The sequence below is a fragment of the Pleurodeles waltl genome, chromosome 6 (genome assembly GCF_031143425.1).
Source record: "Pleurodeles waltl isolate 20211129_DDA chromosome 6, aPleWal1.hap1.20221129, whole genome shotgun sequence".
In the NCBI taxonomy this organism is placed as follows: domain Eukaryota; kingdom Metazoa; phylum Chordata; class Amphibia; order Caudata; family Salamandridae; genus Pleurodeles; species Pleurodeles waltl.
In genome coordinates this window covers 53,305,115-53,325,205 of record NC_090445.1, presented here as the reverse complement: position 1 = coordinate 53,325,205, position 20,091 = coordinate 53,305,115, and the positions used below count along the sequence as shown (strand labels likewise).

The 20,091-nt window shown below is 44.3% G+C and overlaps 1 protein-coding gene across 1 annotated transcript in view; it reads left to right on the top strand.

Moving 5' to 3' along the window:
* The window catches only part of LOC138301475 (complement C4-like), a 685,953-nt gene that overhangs the window by 116,345 nt on the left and 549,517 nt on the right, over positions 1–20,091 (top strand). Inside the window, exons 8-11 of the mRNA XM_069241987.1 lie at positions 212–299; positions 8,782–8,924; positions 10,954–11,086; positions 15,572–15,687. Coding sequence (XP_069098088.1) covers positions 212–299; positions 8,782–8,924; positions 10,954–11,086; positions 15,572–15,687 — 480 coding nt within the window. The remainder of the gene's footprint in view (positions 1–211; positions 300–8,781; positions 8,925–10,953; positions 11,087–15,571; positions 15,688–20,091) is intronic.

Genomic DNA, 20,091 nt, shown 5'->3' with positions numbered 1-20,091 from the left:
CTTCAGTGTGCAAGGGAGGATGTCCCCACCTAAAACCACAAGGTTTAAGCCTTGTAGAGACAGACAGAAGCAAATGTCAGTGAAAGGTCCCCTGAGGTCAGCCTCTGGGGTCTAGGCTTGTTGCACAAATCCAAGGCTTGTAAAGCCTGTGCCTGATTGAATTCCAAACATCGGTGAATACTGGCTGAAGGCATATGGGTTCATCTCCTAGTTGAAGTTAAGGGAAATCTTTGAGGCCATTCTCATGGCAGATCCTTCTCCTGATCAAAGTCCTAATGGCAATCCAAGAAAAAAGAAAAGTAAGAAGTCAAAGCGGAATTCCTCCCTGTGCTGCCACTCATCATGGGAAGCTACAAGGACATCAAGTTGCCTCTCGATCTCCATCCCAGTTACTTAGGGAGGAACCAATGCCCCAACTTGTCCTGATATACTCCAGTGTTTCTGGATTCACTTACAGAGAAGCAGTGATATGCATATTTCACACCCTTCTTGCTCCCACTGGTGCATCCTCAGGCCCCATGGACCTGAGAAGGCCTCCAGTGAGGTTACCATCAGAGCATCCTTGTTACCATCTATGCCTCTTACTTCGACTCGGCATCAACCCAACTTCAGTTTCCATACCGAGCCCCACACCAATCTCTGGCACATTAACATGATCACTGACACCGGAGAAGGGCTAGATTGTTTTGTCAGGCTTCGAAACAAATGTGACTCGACTTCGACGGAAGTCACATAATACGCCACAGCAGGTCGAGCTTTTTTCTGATTTAGGTCCCTATCAGGATATCATCCAGTACCGATCAAAACTTATTTGGCTCAGAATCTAACCAAAGCTAACATAATTTTGAAGATGAGAAGGAAGATGATGTGAATGATGCCCAATACTATGATGACTTGAACTTGTACATGGATGTGCAGGAGGCCAGTGGTCTGGATATCTTCTCTGATACTCGGTTGACTCCCTCCCTTGGACTTTTAATGAAAGAATCAGCTTCTTTCACTATGGTAATTTGGTGTGAGGTCATTTTTGTTTTTAATGAGAAATAAAAACCATTAAGTTTACAAATCTTATCTGCAAGAAAGGTTTCTCAAGACATTATTGCCATGGAAGTCAAGGGCTAGACTTTCCCCCTAGGGACCATCTGTGTTTCTACTTGTTAATCTACAGAGGTCCATGGGCTACTGGGTTGCCCTTTATTTCTTAATATTAGTGCTGCTACAAGGACTGCCATTCTGCTGTACTGCTACTCTGCTGGACTCCTGCTTTGCTGTGCTGACCTGCTGTCCTCTTACCTGGGAGTGAGAAGGACTGGACCTGCATCTCCCAAACCTAGAACCAAAGTGGCTCCAACGGTTTGCTGGCTTGCCTCCTGACTGAAGTCTCAGGTTCATAAAAGATTCCCAATTCACCTGCTACAGGACCTGGACTGTGACAGCTCAGAGTCTTGCCCTGCCAAGTGGTTCCAATCCAGTACTGAGTCCTTGGAATTGGGTATAAAGTGCTGAAACTACTAAAATCCACACATCGCCTTCATTGCGCAACTCGGAACCCGCACATCTCTATCAATTCCGAAGCATTGCCTCTGCTGCGAGGATCGAGGATATTGCATCCCCATCGACGCCGATGCATTGGTGCTGCTTCAAGAATCAAGGACATCACATCGCCAACGGCACAGCACATCGCCTCCATTTCTGATGCCTTTCTTACTTTGCATGGCTAGGAACCAATGCATCTCCGACATCCAAAGGATCAACACCGACGCATCACCTCCTTTGCTCATCGCATCACCTCCTCAACGTTGACACGACTGAGAACCAAGGTACTCTTTTAGCGGGCCAAGTCTTATCCCTGTGTCGGACCCACACTCCATTGCGGTCGGCCTGACTTTTGGATTTCGCTGGGCCTAGCGCGACCAAATATTCATTCAATATTTATGCACATCATTAATATGAAGTAACTTAGCAGAGTCTCATTAGTACATTTGATTCAACAAAGCAAGAACTCATTCATTTGTCTATTTGCATAGTATAATTGTGAACGCCTTAACTAACCACGAATTAGCATTAGCTTGTTGGGACTCAAATGGAGGAGAAGTTAATATCAGACAAGAATGGGGTAGAGGATGGTTTGAAGAGAAAGGACAATTTAACTCTAAAGTATGGGTTTGAAATGTCCGGAAAATGGCAAGTGACATAAGTCTTATGGCAAAGGAAAAAGCAAATGTCCCCGTCAAAGTGGAAAGAAAAAGTAGCCCCTGTTTCCCTTGCGTTACACCGTTAAATCAAAACCGTCTAATTGTTCCCTAATTCCTCATTGGATAAAATTTGGTGCATCGTTATCTCTGTCCAATAATTCAGTAAGCACCTTACTAGAATTTTCCTCGTTTGCAGTTCCCATGTCGCAGATTGGTCCATGTTATTGACGTCTTCAATGGTTGGAATGTCAGGTAGAAAATGTTACACTTTTACACTCCAGTCAGTGTCTTCATTGTCTTCTCCTAGTACGGTTAACCTTGCACCTGTTATGAATTACACTGTTGCATCCAGCAAGAATGTCGCCTCGAGCAAGCCGGTTCTCATGAGAAAGAATTTACCACGGCTACACACATATAGCCCCTGGAAAAATACAGCTTTGTGTCCTTCAGGAAAACAGCGCATTTATACATTAGAAAAATACAATTCAATATGATGCCAGGCAGCTAGGCCCTCTAATTTAATAAAGCAAAACTCTTAACATATAACTCTAATTATGATATACTAATACAAATTCAAAACATTATTGCACAATTGCACAATAAATTCAGAATTAATAAGCTCATTTCATTAGTCTTCTTATACATGGGTAGCCACTCCCTGTGGGCACATTTCAAATGCGTGCCTTATTTTCTATGTTAACACATTTTCTATGCAGCTTCATCACACAATATACATGCAAGATTATGTAATTAACATTAATTTTAAAAGACACACTCCAACACTAGTCCCAATACTCATTCCAGGAGGAGAGTAATTCACACCCCAAATGCAGCTGGAAATTTCCAGGCAGGCCCGTGAAAGTTTAAGCAGGACAATGGCAACTTTCCAAAAGGGTGATTTTCAAACTTGAAAGTTAAAATCCAATTTTACAACTAAAGAAAATGTAAAGTTCTTATTGAGTAGAAGAAGCATGTTTTTATCATTTCAGAAACTGAATTTAGCCATAATAAGGAAAGGGAGTGCTAGGCTTACACAACTGAGAATAAATGTAGGTTATATTCCCTAGTAGGACATGCTTAATCATTAAATGTACATGTTCTACTTTTTATATACCGTGCACACATTGCTCTGAGCTTGCAGTGACCGATAACAGGCCTCAAGAAATCTACTCACTTGATTTGGTGAATCATATTTTATCAGGACAATCTATATTTAGGGACTACTGGTCTCTCAAAAGGCTGGCACTGTCAAAGAACAGATGTTCTGTACATTCAGGAAGTGAGTGAGCAATAATGATGCCATTAAATCTTGTTTCATTTGCTGTGTTTTCAAAGACAGAGGTCAAATGTCAGCTTATGTCTTCTTACAAATTGCTGCATATGTTACTGTGGAGATGGTGTTTACAAAATGCTCGAGCTGCAGTCAGAGAAAGGAAAGGAAAGTGAATTTTCTGACAATTGTGCTGTGTGAAATGAAAGGCTATAGAATGTCAGTTTTTTCAAACACACTTTTAAGTAGCTTGTACGTGACCTGTACAAATATTTTAGAATATAGGTGGTCATTCTGACCCTGGCGGTCTTTGACCGCCAGGGCGGAGGACCGCGGGAGCACCGCCGACAGGCCGGCGGTGCTCCAATGGGGATTCCGACCGCGGCGGTAAAGCCGCGGTCGGACCGGCACCACTGGCGGGGTCCCGCCAGTGTACCGCGGCCCCATTGAATCCTCCGCGGCGGCGCAGCTTGCTGCACCGCCGCGGGGATTCCGACCCCCCCTACCGCCATCCAGATCCCGGCGGTCGGACCGCCGAGATCCGGATGGCGGTAGGGGGGGTCGCGGGGCCCCTGGGGGCCCCTGCAGTGCCCATGCCACTGGCATGGGCATTGCAGGGGCCCCCGTAAGAGGGCCCCTACATGTATTTCACTGTCTGCTGCGCAGACAGTGAAATACGCGACGGGTGCAACTGCACCCGTCGCACAGCTTCCACTCCGCCGGCTCGATTCCGAGCCGGCTTCATCGTGGAAGCCTCTTTCCCGCTGGGCTGGCTGGCGGTCTGAAGGAGACCGCCCGCCAGCCCAGCGGGAAAGTCAGAATTACCGCCGCGGTCTTTCGACCGCGGAACGGTAACCTGACGGCGGGACTTTGGCGGGCGGCCTCCGCCGCCCGCCTAGGTCAGAATGAGGGCCATAGTTCAGTAGTTGGGTGGGATGGAAAAAAACATTTCAATAGGATCAAAACAAATCAAAACACTTCACTTGGTGATGTGCTAATGATAAGTATTTGTTGAAACCCGATTTCCATATTATCGTTTGTACGCTATGTAGTTTTATCACTAAAATTGCATGTCAGTGGGAAAGTCTGTGGCCATTTCAATGGAAATGTGCTATCTGTAAATGACAGTGTGCTACCACATCATGCTTTGGAAATGTATTTATTAAAATTGAGAGAGTTGTTGCACATGAACTGAGGCACACTCCCATCTAGTCCTGATGACAATACTATTAGTGAACCAGAAGGCCAAGCCAGTGGTTATGTGTACCCTATGTGTGGGCTAGATTTGTAATATACACGGAGCAAAGGTTTTGTCTATTGAATCAATCATAAGGGTTTTCGTACAGCAAACATGCTGAACTCACATATTTGAAGGAGCTTTCAAATCTGATCATGAAGAATAAGGTGACTTGTTGAAATACAATATTTGGCTAATATCACACATATCACACAAGTTTGAAACCATTTTATAGATCAAGAGCATTACACTTAGTTTGAGTAGATTATGAATGTCACTAGACCTTCAGGTCTTGTAACATTTTTATTATTTTTCAGTCCCTGCCTATAAGAATTAAAAAGTTATGTTTACACTACACATGTAATTGCTGAGGTCAGAACAATCCCTCACAACATTAATGCAAGCAGCATAGCACAAAATGCTCTTGCAGTATTAGGGACAGATTCCCCATCCTATTTGTGCTAGAGTAACGCATCATCAATAAATGCTGACAATTTAAAATATGCATACAACTATCACAAAACTACAGTGCAACACAAACTTTATGTTGTTTTCAATATTATTTAAGCATCCTCCCAATCAAGCGAATGAGAAGCTGGGGAACAGGCCTTGAATGGGAGTCGGCAGGTGGCATCACCAACACAGAAGGACCCAGTGGCATGGTGGGTGACGGGATTGGAAAGGAGGCCAACTCTTCTATTTATTTTGAGGCCTCCACTTCGGACCAGCCCTAAGTGATGGTGTATTATATAACATCTTCAAGACTTACCACCTCAAGCACTGCCATGAGATTCATCAGCCCCATCCTGGCTGCTACCCCAGTGTGGTCCACACCAAGCACCCAAAAAGGCTGGGGTCTCCCTCGCCCCAAGCACCTCAGCTCCTGTCTCTGTCCACCCAGCAGTGTTCTCTCAGGAGGCTTTTAATCTGTTTGAAAGCCTCTCTGTAGGGCGGACTGCACTGGTTACTATCCAGGAAATAAACCAGCAACTCACGCAGTTAGTTGCAAACTTAGATGGCATACACTCTGATGCATCTGCCATAGAGAGAGGATTAGGCTGGAGCAGAGCTTTCTCTGTCATCACTGACTCCCACCCACCACCACCTGCCCTTCCACTTCTGGACCCTTTCTCTTCCAACATATGTTCTACAACCACCATTCACCCACCAGCTTCCTCTCCCCAAACAATCATCACCGCAGAACCCAGCACAACAAGCAGAACAACATTCACACTAAAAAACACACAATCACACAGAAACGTAAACACAAACTCACCCGCAGCATAATCCAACACATACAAGCACACACACCAACACACAGCCCCGCACCACAAACAGGCTCACCCATAACACAGGACCCACCCCATTGCACCACCACAACTACTGCCACAGACCCAACACCACACACCACCCACACCCTAGCACCCAAAACTACCACTAAAGAACCAGGCACCACACACACTCTCACCCACACCCTTGCACCCACCTAAAACAACATTGCCAACCTAGCACTCACCCCATAAAAACACCCTCTCCCACACACAAACTCCCACCTAAAACCACAACCTCACCTACAACCAACCAGTCAAAACCACACACTCACCCAAACACCCACCCAAAACCAGAACCTCACACATACCCAAACACCGACCCAAACCACACCCTGACTCACACGGAAACCAACAGCCAAAACAACACCCTTATCAAACCACCTCCTAAAAACACCCACCCTCCCAAAACCATACCTCATTCACACAAAGTCTCAACCTTACCCACACCAAAACACCCACCACAAATCAGCACCCCTGAACCCAGCACCACACACACTCACCCCAACATCCACTACAAACACAAAGTGCCACACCCATCACAGAAGCAGTACCTATCAATCAAGCACTTTACCCACCTAATCTGTCCTTTCACCTCCCCCACACACATCCACTACTACAACCAAACCCTCGCAAAAAAGACCACCCACCTTCCCATAAGTCTTTGAGGTGCCTGAGCTGAAACAGCTGGAATAGTGACACAAGCCCTTTGTGAGGAGGTACTTGAGCACAATGGTTCATTGGAGGCAAGATGAACTGGAGAACAATATATGTATATACTTAACAATTGTATTTATTTGTTCAACTTAATTTCCAGATAGGAACACTCTTTGTTTTATTTTAATTTCGTAATGTGTTAAAAAGTAAATGTAGTTTCACATACACAGTTAACAAAGGTATTACGTAAAGTTTGAGTACTAGGACAAAAAATGTACAAGTATGCAAATGAGTTAATACTACTAGTATGATGTCAAATAGATTTATTATAGCACAAATAAACATATTTATACTAAACATTGCTTGTTTGGTGTGCGCTTCCCTCTGTTGATGGAACTGTATGGCAACGTGACAATGGAATTTAAAGAGTGAAAAAACGGCTATTGAAGTATGTTTAAAAAACATCCCTTTGGTCTAAGGCAGTGGTTCCCAAACTTTTTTGACCCGCGCCTCCCTTGACCTATTGGCTATTGGCTGCGGCTCCCCATTATGCTATTTTTTTTTTTTGGCGGGTGGGGGGATGTGAGCTGGGCCTCAGGAGTTCTTACATTTTTCACACTGAAAATAATTGGGATAAAGCCAATGAAGATATTATAATCATAGATGTAACAACATAAAAATATAACAGTTGTTTAATTAAAAAAATATATCATTGGTTAAGTCAGAAACAATATAAACTATGCTTAGAAATCTGTACTGAGGGGAATGTCTCCAGTACTAATCCTATGCTAGACAGCATATGCTCTCCTCTGCACTCTGGTGTTTGACTGTGCATCGTACAAAGCAGCCTATTTGTGTGCTAGATCTGGGAGTGACACCAGCAGCATGCAAAGTTTTGCATATATGGTGCTGCACTCTGTTTTCTCTTTAATGCAACAATGCACAGCAAAATTTGAAGTTTCATCACATTGTGTGAAATCTTAGTAAACTTGAGCATGCAGGTTTTTGTGAATAGAACTAGTGTGTACTATAATTACTACCACTAGATGGTATTTGAGGATTAAACTTCAAGACCCTTCCTGGCTGTATTTCGATTTCTCACTCGAAATTCCACAATCACGAGCTGTGCACTCTAAACAAGGAAAACGGCTTCTGACTTTTTTTTAATGGAGGGGATTATCTAAGTTCTAATATACAGCTGCAGAATTAGGTCACTGCTATCGGTAATGATGCAGCTCATGGCGGCCCTGTCTTGTTTTGATGGTGCACCTGGGCGCCGTGGCGCACAGTTTGGGAACCACTGGTCTAAGGGCTATTGGTAATTACTTTTAAGCGAAAAAATCCTCAAGTAATTCTGTATTTTTTTTTAAACAGAATAATGTTGAATACCTACACTCTAAACTTTTACTAGAAGAAAGCTTTATTATAACAGGAGTTGTGTGACCATTTTATGAAGAATTAAAAACACGCAGACCTTTCAGAATAGGGAAGTACAAGACATGTTTTAAAAAAACATAAACATATCTGTGACTCTCCGTCATGGCCCTTCACCTATATTGAACAGCGCGTAAGCCTTGCACCATCAGATTCATGGTGATTTGGTAAAGTGGAGAGGAGTTGGGCTATACCCTCTTATAAGTTGAAGATTGGTTGGACAGGTGTGGAGGGCTAGCTGTCATGAATGCACCAATGCTAAGCAAAATACTTTTTGGGCAGGCATATTTATGCCTGAAAGGCATCCGTCAGCTGTTTTTAGCTAAATACTCCATTGACAGAGTATCCTGAGAGCGACAAAGGAGATTCAACAGAGTTTCGTCCATCTTACCGCTGACATCTAAATCAGGCGGGTGGATATTCACAATGGCGGGTAGATATCTAAGTAAGGTCCCTGGACATTAAAGATAGCATGCAACATCTGTGAAATGAGGCCACAGATGTGCAGAACTGTATCTCCTCAGGGGCAGTTTGCCCCCCCCTCCACCAGCAGCAGCAGCTGCATACCTTTTACTACAATGTTTATTATCATTTTGTAGTAAAAGGGGCAGGGCCAGGGGCTATGACAAGCATTGTACATGCACACTGTGCTCTCTGCAGCCCGGCACTGTGTTGCTGGGCTGGAGAGAGCGGGTACAGGCTCCCAATATGCCTGGGAGCACCTTGGCTGGACGCTCCCAGCCAATCCTAATGCTTCTCTGAGCAGGAGCGGAATGGTGACAGCGGCAGCAGCAATGATGCAGGTAAGTGATTTTTTTTTTCAAAACTAATTACCCCTGTGCATGCCGCCCCTACAAAGCACTGCAAGCCGCTCCTGTAGCTTCTGAAACACCTGTGTCAAGATGTCATCATTGTGATGAGTCTTGCAGTACTGTATTAGTAGGCATTTGTTCTGCTTTCCTACATATCTCATATCAGAGCTTACAGAACCTCTCTGGAATGCACTTCTGAGTTCAAAGAAGACCTTTATTGTTGTTAACTCTTCCCCACCCACAAGTTCTTGAGAGACGAATTAGTAGATTTCAAGCACAAAGTAGTTGCAGCAAGAAAACAAAATATATCACAGTACTTCTCAGTTGCAATGTACACAGCAAATATATAATATATTCAAAGCAAAGCATAAAAGTCAAAATTCATCACCGTATGAGCAAGTAGGACCTATCTTCAGCTTCATCTTTCTGGGGTCTGCAAGTTGATGACTCCGGTCAACTGCGAGAAAGAGATTATCTACCCACACGGGAGACTGGCAACTGACGTCTAGCTCCAGCCTGAAGTCAAGCAGATTTGAATCTAACTCACTGTAGCCCAGAGTCATCCTTACAAAAGCGTGCCCCCTCCTCTCAGACTCGGGAAAACTACGCAAGCCTTTGGAGACTGGCCAGATCTCCTAGACTTCTCCTATTCCCAAGGCTGAGCAGAAAGGAAAACACCAAATGTACTCTCTCTTATCATGTCTAGTCTGGTGTGAAGAAAACAGCTTGGTTCATCTTGTGGAAAAACACAGCTTGGAAGAATACAGACATCTGTAATGTTTCAACTGCATTGTCTAACTCCCCGTTAAAGCCAATAGGCGGCTAACCTAAGTATCAAATGTAATGTCTAATATCATGTCAAAGCCAATAGGCAGCTGAGCTGAATGCAGAATGTCAAAGCCAATAGGCAGAATACAGAATGTAATGGCTAACTCCATGTTAAAGCCAATAGGCAGCTAAACTGAATACAGAAAGTAATGGCTAATGCCATGTCAAAGCCAATAGGCGGCTAAACTGAACAAAACATATAGGGGGTCATTCCGACCTCGGCGGTCTTTTTTTCAGACCGCCGAGGCCGGGGGAGACAGAATGCCGCCATTGCCGGCGGTATTCATGCCTCCCTATTCCGACATTTCCGCTGGGCCAGCGGACGGTAACAGCGTTACCGTCAGCTGGCCCAGCGGAAATGGCACATCAACATTGCCGCCGGTTCTTAGTAGAGCCGGCGGCAATGTTGATGTGCAGCGGGTGCAGTAGCACCCGTCGCGCATTTCACTGCCCGAAATTCGGGCAGTGAAATGCGCGACGGGGCTAGGCCTGGGGGCCCCTGCACTGCCCATGCCAAGTGCATGGGCAGTGCAGGGGCCCCCAGGGGCCCCGTGCGTCCCCTTAACGCCAGCCTTTCCATGGCAGTGTCTACCGCCACGGACAGGCTGGCGGTCGGGGACTCATAATCCCCAGGGCAGCGGTGCTTGCACCGCTGCCCTGGGGATTATGCCCGCCAGGCGGAAGCCAGGCGGGAGAATGGAGGGACCGGCGGTATGGCCGTGGCTTTTCCGCCACGGTCATACTTGCTGCCGGGACACCGCCAGCCTGTTGGCGGTGTTCCCGCCAGCAAACCGATGGCCGCCAGGGTCAGAATGACCCCCATAATGTGCTACTGGTGAACATTGAACAACTAATATGCGCAGTGGTGAAACACAAAGTCATTGTGTCATCAGCAGGTTATCAAATGTTTGCTTATGTATTGCATCATTAGGTATATATCATTGTAAACTTGAAATCAGCAATGCCTCTTATGTATGTAATGTATCAACAAGAACCTATCTGTGTGATCTGCAAGTCATCAAGGCCTTTTACTTATGAATTGGATCAATAGATATATCTTAGTGTGATCAGTAAATCAATGCCTGTTTCTTATGTACTGTATCAGTGGATATCTCTATACCTGATCAGTGTGATCAGCAAATTATCAATGACTCTTGCTTAGTTACTTCTTTCTATCATTTCCTAACTACAGCTGATGGAGGGGAAAGCTGAAGTCAGTTTGACAAATGAAAGGATTGCAAGCATTTGTCTAACCTTTAACCTGTCCATGGCCGATCTGGAGGGGAGGCACCTGTACATTGCTGCAACCGTGCTGGAGACTGCAAGTGAGTAGAGGCATCCACCTATCCAACTACCAGTACCACAGTGCACTAACTATATTTATACAGCGCCTTAAACCCAAAAATCACTTGGATGGTATTCTAGTACTAAGACCTGCCAACTGCTATATCCATGCCCCTGAGTACTTACTTGCAGGACCACTACTATTTCAGAATTTTTTCCACACTAATCTCTGCAGATAGACCTCAGACCTGACCTGCAGGGTCACTGCTATTCAAGCACTGTCAAGCACTGTCAGTGCATCTCAACGCTGACACGCAGAACCCCCTGGACCAACATACAATATGGACATCAAAACAGTTCTGCTGATACACCTAAAGTCTGACCTGAAGACCTCAATGGTGTAATAAACCAAATTGACAAAACCCAGCCACTCCACCCTAAAGCATGTTTTGAGAGAGCACTTACAATACGTAGGCAAAGAGGTGCCAGATGGTTAACATTGAGCCAAAGTGATCAGTTGTGTAGTATTTGCACCAACTATCAGTGGCGGCCGCCGCCAATCTAAAGTGGTAGGATGGGGGATAGGTGATTAATAATTAAACAAAAGACTTACCTGCCACTGCCGGCCATCTCCGTGCTCCTCTCCTCCTGGCATAGGCCACAAGCACAGGCTCCCCACCCAATCCAGCCCATGCTTTCTTGCTATACCAAGCATGAGAGCAGCGCCCTGATCGTCCTGAGTGGGTTGTTTCTTTTCACTACCCAACTGTGTAACACAGCTGCGATGGAGTAATATAAGTGTGCATGTCTGACTGTGCTAAGACGGCCAGCCAAACCGACAGGCACACTTACAATGCCCACCACTCCTCCTTGTCATGGCCCGGCTCTACCCCGCCCTAGGATCCATCGGATCAGTCAGTCAAAAATCAAATGATAATAAAAACAGAGGAGCTGCCCCTGCCAACTATATGAGAACTATATGAGAAATAGAAGCAAACAACAAATTAATGTACAGTTCTTTAAGAACGGGGCAGCAATGTCTCTTATAATTGTATTAGCAGGGGATTCCATTTTAATACTTTTTTTTAAAATCTAGAGGAAAAAGCTTGCCAGAGTGACTGGTTACAGGCGGAAAGCAGTCCAGCTTGACAGCGATATGCTGAGATGGGAGTGTGCCTAGAAAAGAGTGTTTAAGGTTCTAATAGCAAGTACCTTGTTGAGAGGGTCAAAGCCCCACTGTTATACTATTGCAGCCCTACATTGTAGTCCTGTATTAGTGACTTGAGTGTTTTAGTCATGTTGAACGAGATACCTGGGTTAATCTTATGAACATTGTAAACTTGATATTCTGTGGTTGTAGTAATGTTGTAGTAGTTGTAGTATGCTATGTTATGTATATGAAGTTTATTATTTTTGTATGTTATTTATGTATGGTATGTTACATTATGTTGTAATAGGGATGCAGGATTCAGGATTCTGTTTCATTGATGGGCTGGGAAGGACCCCAAGTGTAAAGTGGATTGAGTTAGCTAGAGAGGTGCTGATGAAGATGGAAAATACAGGACCTCAGTTTTGCATGGGTTTCACATGAGGGACCATTAAGCCATCCACAGCCAGATGATAATACAGGGAAATAGATGTGAAAGAAGGAGGGCAAGAAATTAGGAAATAAGTAAAGGATGTTGATGTCATATGTATGAGTGCATTTAGTATTTGTATAGCGCAAACCTAACCGTAAGGCAGCGGACCATTGGATTGGGTCAAAGACAAGCATAAAGTCAATGAGTGTTAGGAGAGGTAGCTGGGATATGGATGGGTATTACATTGTGATGTAGTGATCAGCATGCAAAATTGTACGAGAACTCAAATGAAGAGATAATGTCCCCAAAGCAGGTGGTATAGAAAGGAATATGCAAAGGACAGAGTTTTGAGGGACGCCTACTGAAAGTGAAGTATGTGTGCATAACTTGAATTCCAAGACACCTGAGGTAGATCGGTCACAGAGGTAGGAGACAAGGTGTTTTACCATAGTACCAAAGTTTATACGATCACCACAATACTGGCTACCAATTTATCATCAAGGTAAGCAGATGTGGAGTTAAGAATAGTAAATCTATACTTCATATGTATGCTTGCAGTATGTTTGTGACAATATGTGACATCCAAGGTTGTGGGTGTGAGAATGTGCCTGGAGCATAGTGTCAGTCAGAGGCATGTTTCAGGGTGCTATTATTCTGATCAAATGAAAGTGTTTTGAAGTGGGGTGAGGTTGTTGTTTATTTGGCTCAGGAATGAGGCACGACGGAGGGCTGGGCGGATATCAGCAGCATATGAATAATATCACGATCAGACGGAGAGGGGTCAACAATAGGTAAAGAATGGGATATTGTACAGGAAACCATTATAGGATCCATGGGGTTCCCTAGGTTAAGCATTGAAATTAATTGATTAGCAAATGAGAACAAAAGGCGATATTTTTAATTTGGATGGGGCAATGGCTGATATACAGTGGCATTTAAAAGGGAATGGGAGGGTGGTTGGGGTGAGAGTCTGGATGGTCTTGAGCAACTTAAGGAGAATGTCAACTGATTTGTGGGTGTTGTTGTGTGTGTGAGAAAGGGCGGCACAATCATTGTAGATGGTGTATATCAACTGCTTTTGTGACCAAATTGTAACTATCGGTCCAAATTTACAATTCAGTAATACAAATATCAACTCTGTCTTTTCTAACCAGTGTAAATAATAGGTGCTACTGTTACACAATCTAATGACACTCTATTAATAAAAACCTAAAAGGATGAAAGGCTGAGATCGCCCTGCTGGGATCCCAACTTGTAACCTTCAGATCGCTGCATGTTTCAGTGGTGAGCCTTCAATTCACCGCCTCCCACCCAGGCATACAAAAGCCACCTCACTATGGGCCGGATGTATCAAAGTACTGCTTTGTATTTCTTAAATAACAAATTTTAAGAAATCGCTATTTAAGAAATGCAAAATGGCATGTAAGGAAATAGCAATTCCCTAATAACGATTCCCACAGAGTCGCAATCGCCAGTAGGGGATCGTTATTAAGAAATGCAACTCCATTCGTTCCTATGGGCCTTCAGGCTCATAGGTGAAATGTTTTTGTATTTCCTAATTTGTGATTCCTTATTAGGGAATCGCAAATTAGGAAATGCAAAACCAAGGGTTCCGTTGGTCTAAGGCCCCATTTGAGGCACCCCAAAATGTAAGTGTACACACATGAAGAGCACACATGCCCCAAGGGCATGTGTGAGCTACAGGGCACTTTTAAAAATGCATTTTGAATGCATTTTTTAAAATTGCACATGATTGCACGTAATTGCATTTCCTAAATGCCCAGTTCGTATTTAGGAAATTCTTGAAAGGAAGTCACAAATAGGAATTCCTTATTTGCGATTTCCTACTTAGGGAATCGCAAATTGTGATTTCCTAATCAGAGTCACAATTTTAGGGAATCACAAAAAATTGAGATTCCCTAAAATGGGACTGCGATGCCTTTCATACATTGTGAAAGGCTATTTTGCATCCACAAACGGTGGAACTTTGCGTTTTGCACTGTTTGTGAATGTGAAATAGTTTGATACTTTTGGCCCCAAAACTCTTATGTATTAACACATTTCCGCATAGACATAATGGATAGGATAAATACTCTTGATATATCAGGCCCAAAAATACAAGGAACTATGGGCTAGATGTATCATGCTCCTAGTTTGCATTTCTTAAACAGCGAATTTTAGGAAATCGCTTTCTAAGAAATGCAAAATGGGATGTACGAAAATTGCGATACGGTAAGAGTGATAGTTAAAATTCGCAATCGTTACTAGCGAATCGCAATTAGGGAATGGAACTCCATTCATCCCTATGGGCCTGTAGGCCCATAGGTGCGAAGGGTTTTCCATTACCTAATTTGTGAATTCCTGCTAGGAATTTGCAAATTAGGTAATGCGAACCCCAGGGTGCTGGGGGCCTAAGGCCCCCTTTGATGCACCCCAACAAAAATATTTGTGAATCTGTAAAGCGCACAATTCGTGGTAGTTGCATTTCCTAAATGCCAAATTCGCATTTAGGAAATGCATGATACGTGTGCACTGGTAATCGCTAATAGGTATTCCCTATTTGCGATGACCTATTTAGGGAATCGCAATTTGCGATTCCCTAAATGGAGTTACAATTTTAGGGAATTGCTATTTTAGCGATTCCTTGAAATTGCACTGCGAATGCCTTTCACACATTCTGAAAGGCTTTTTTGCATTCGCAAACAGTGGAATTTTGAGATTCGCTCTGTTTGTGAATGCAAACATCTTTGATACATCTAGCCCTGAGTTTGAGTGGGGCCTCCTAAATGGTGCACCCCCTGCCCAGCGGAGCCCAAGTGAGGTCCCAGAAGCACAGCCTGCTGTTAAACCTAGGAGCATCTAGGCTTTGCCGTGTTTGTAAATCATGCCTAAATTTAGAGTTAAAGAGCTTCTTTTACAATTTGGACTCCTTGTTTCACACTACAGCTGGGGGCCTCGAGGAGCAGGAGCTGAACACAGTGAAATTTGTGACATCTCCTTACGTGGTGGATCTTTCAAAGACTGAGCGGTACTTTGTTCCTGGGATGCCTTTTGAAGTGCAGGTGAGTATGACTTGGCTCCTTCTGGGAGTGATGAGGCTGGGCGTCAGAGGGCAAACACGATGCCTGAACAGATCTTTATGCATTATGGCTTATGTAGTCTTTCTGCATCTTGGGAAAACCATAAGCAACTCAACACATATATTATTATGTCAATAAATAAAGCCAAGAAATCGTCCCAACCCATCTCTTACTCTGGGAAGACTATGGTAGTCCCACAGTAGGTCAGAAAGCTGTTCAGTATGGCACAGAGCAGAAGCACTCCTTTGCTAGAGAATGGTCGAAAAATGGAATTTATTGTGAACACCTACCTATACTTTGTCAGCCAGCAACTACATCACCCAATTCTGATACCATGAGTGTTTGAGGGGAGCGTTAGTCAGAGGCAAAGCATGGATATTGCCACCTAAAATATCTCTGCCTCCGCTTCATCATGTACTTGGTTGGGACTCTGGTAGCTGAGGCTACTGCTTCCCTCCGCTAAGACAGTAAGCATTAGCAAAGCCAATAGGTCAGACTCTGGCAAGTTGGTGTGATAGTTACATTCTTTTTTTTAATTTTTAATTTCAAAGAAATGGGGAAATAACCTGCCACCAAAACGTGGATGCCATGAGCTTTCACTGAATATTTTTACATTTCAAAAAGATTCAGGAATGTGTCTGGTTTACTACTGCTTTTTAGATGATAACGTTTTCAGTTGTGTTTGTTAAGGAGAAAAGAATAAATCAACACACTAACGAAATTGTAGGCAGTTAAAATGTTACAGTGTTAGTTTTATGACACCAACTTTAAAAAGGAAATTGCAAATAAATCACCATCTTACTGGGCACCCGAAGTGCAGACAAAAGAGTAGCCAATATTTAAAGGCATAATTGGCAAAAACCATACTTTAAACCATCTTTTTCATTGAAGAGCAGGGAACTATTTTTAGGCGGACGTGAACAACATGCTCAGACTTTGTGCAGTCACCAGTGGCGGCCAGTGACCCTCAAAAGTTGAGGGTCGTCGAGCCGCAGTCCAGTGGCAGGCACAGTAACAAAATCACAATGTCTTTAGGCTCACATTCCAAAGCTCTTAATCATGGCTTGTTATTATGACGGGCTGTAACTGAAAGATCTGAAATTAAAACTGAAGGTAATGTGAGTTTCTCACAATGCCTGTCAATGGGCCAAAAGAAAAAAAAGAAAAATATACTTGCCCCCACTTCTGCTCCTCATCCTCATCTTCATGCCGTTAGTGCAACAACACCTCCTGGAGCCTCAGCCAGTTCCCCTCTCCAAATCCCAACGCTGCTCTCATGCTACAAATGAGCAGCTCCAGGATTGACTGTAGCAGGCTGCCTCGACGCTCCAGTAGGCGCAGGGGGCCTGTGCCTGATCGCCACCCGGCTGCCTAAGAGAGCTAAGTAGAGAGGTTTACACTGCGCATGTCAGACTGGCCAGCTCAAGACAGCCGGCCAAACTGACATGCGCAGTGTAAACTGGGGGAGTGAGCGCCACTCCCCTTCTGCCAGTCAGCAGTAATGCCCTGCCACCAAACACTGCTCAGGCTAGGATCAGTGAAAAATAAAATGGAAATTCATTTTATTACCATTTTATTTTTCATGTTTGCTGTACTGGTAGCAGGGGGGCGATGCTCCTCTGCCCTAATTGGGGGGGGCACCTCTAGCATTCACTCAAAGTGAAGGGAGCCAAGGGGGGGCACCTCTGGCATTCACTCAAAGTGAAGGGAGCCAATGGGCAAAGTTGACTGACTCTCTGCCCTGAGCTGTATGCTGTTGTCGGCGGAGGCAAAATATGAATGACAGTTAAACAGACCAATGGATGAAACCTGGTCACCAAAAGCGAATGTATTTATGAAATTTTTGAAAAAAACAATAGAATGGCAAAACAGCTAAAGCTTTCTAATGCCAGAACTAAAAATAGAGGCCTATGTCTGATGAAGATTAGAGTCTCTCTAGAGGAAATTCCATTGATGAGTAAAAGTGTGCCAAAGGCTTTCCATTTTTTAAACTTCAGCTTTCCATTTAGGAATCTTTAGTAGTTGGTGATGGGATGCTTACATCTCCATGCTCGTTCCTTGGTCTCTACAATGGTTATGTATATGCAATGCTGCCATTTAGTCTCCATACCAATTCAATCACACTGGGCTCTCTAGAATAGTCCCCTGCTGAGTGACTTTACAGGCTGGTGTTGGTGCCCATTTAAAACCTCTCAGAAATGAAGACTACTCTCCTCCCACATTTAGGGCCCAATTTAGAGTTTGCCAGACAGGATACTCAAGAGTAAGTAAACTTGATGAAGTACCCTGTCCGCAAAAATACACTATCTGCCCTATTTAGAGTGTAATTTTTTTTTTCCTGTCAGTCACAGCCAGAAACCTGAGTATCAGAATGAAATAATGACCCCACCCCACTTGGGAGTCAGGCTCTCGGAGAAACTTACCTTGGATCTTCAGTTACAAAAAAGTAATTCTCTTTTGTCCCATAGGTCAGCCGTGATTGCCAGGAAACAAATAATATCACTTAATAGAGGTCGAGGTGTACCGAGTGGTGTCAGAAAATAGGATTATTAGGCCTTTAGTGAATGTTTTATCTAGTACTCCCCTAAACAATTAAGGTGGGACTTAAAACTGAAAGGAATTGACCATGTTGCCTGCCTTATAGTGTTAATCTATTAGGTTAGAATTTGGACAACTATAGAGTTGACCCCTGTTAGAAATGGGGTCTTTGGTTGGCAGTCAGGTAAAGGAGAAACACACCCCATTAACCCCCGCTCAACCTCTTGGTATTTTGGCACGAGCAGAAGGGCTTAACCCAGAGGCAACGTGTAAAGTATTTGTACCAACACACACAGTAATGCAGTGAAAACACTACAAAATGGACACCACACAGGTTTAGAAAAATAGTAAATATTTATCTAAATCAAAGAAGACCAAATACGGCAAAAATCCACAATACACAATTTAAAATATGACTTGAGCAATTAAAAACACAAAAATAGTGCCTAGAAGCACAAATGCTGCAATCTGATGTTAAAGCGACGTTTTGACGGAGTCATTTCCCACAATGCGACGCCACTGGCACCATTTACAGAGTCGCACGGACCCCGAGGCACAGTACCTTAGCAAACGTGTGAAACAAAGGCTGGCGCACAGAGTCGGGAAGCGAGGCATCGTTGGATCTGATTCGTCTACGGTTCCGGTGCTGCGGGGCAAAGGAGCAGAGGCGTCACGAGGAGGTGTCAGGTCCTTGCATCAGAGCGGCGGAGGTGAGGAGTCGGTCCCGTAGCACCTCCGCCAAAATCAAAGTCCGGCTAAGTCAGGATGCTGCGAGCTGACCTCACATGGTTGCGATCACATCACAGGGTCACAGGCGCTGCAGTGGAGTCAGGTGTCACAAAAGTCGGGTGTACGAGACTTCAACTCACGAGTTCGTGTGAACGTCAGTGGCTGCAGTGATATTGTGTCTACGTTGACAGTGGGGTCATCGCACCTTGGCGAGGTCCACCGATCCATGTGCAGGCGGCGTCACAGGTTTCGTGCACCGGCATCCTTAGCAAAGTCGCACGGAGTCGTCTGGCGTCGTTTTACAGGATTTCACCAGAAATTCGCTTTCAGGGTCCCAGGAACTGGAATGGCACTCTCTGGCAAGCTAGAGTCTACAGCATGCAGACTCAGAGACTGGTTGGTGAAGCCTTTGCTATACCTGAGGATTCAAAAATAGGAGGCAAGCTCAGTCCAAGCCCTTGGAGAGAACTCTCAAGCAGGAATGCACAACAAAGTCTAGTCTTTTGTCCCTTTTCGCAGGCAGAAGCAATAACTGCAGAATAGTTCAACAAAGCACAATCACAGGCAGGGGCAGCACTTCTCCTCAGTTCTTCAGCTCTTCTCCTAGCAGAGGTTCCTCTTGAACCCTTGACGTAATCTGAAGTATGGGTTTTTGGGTTCAATACTTATACCCTTTTCTGCCTTTGAAAATGCCTTTGAAGAAAAGACTCTGTCGTTTGCAGGATCCCTCCTTGCCCAGGCCTGGCTCCAGCTGCACACCAGGGGTTGGAGACTGATCTGTGTGAAGGCAGGCACAGCCCTTTCGGATGTAAGGGACCATTCCTCCCTCCAGCCTTGCCCAGATGGCCCATCAGGATATGCAGGCTACCCACTAGCACCCTTTGTGTCACTGTCTAGTGGAGATGCACAAACAGCCCAACTGTCAGTCTGACCCAGACAAGGAATCCACAAACAGGTAGAGTCACAGAATGGTTTAAGCAAGAAAGTGCCCACTTTCTAAAAGTGGCATTTTCAAACTAACAATCTAAAAAACATCTTCACTAAAAGATGTATTGTTAAATTGTGAGTTCAGAGTCCCTTAACTCCACATCTCTCTACTCCCAAAGGGAAACTGCACTT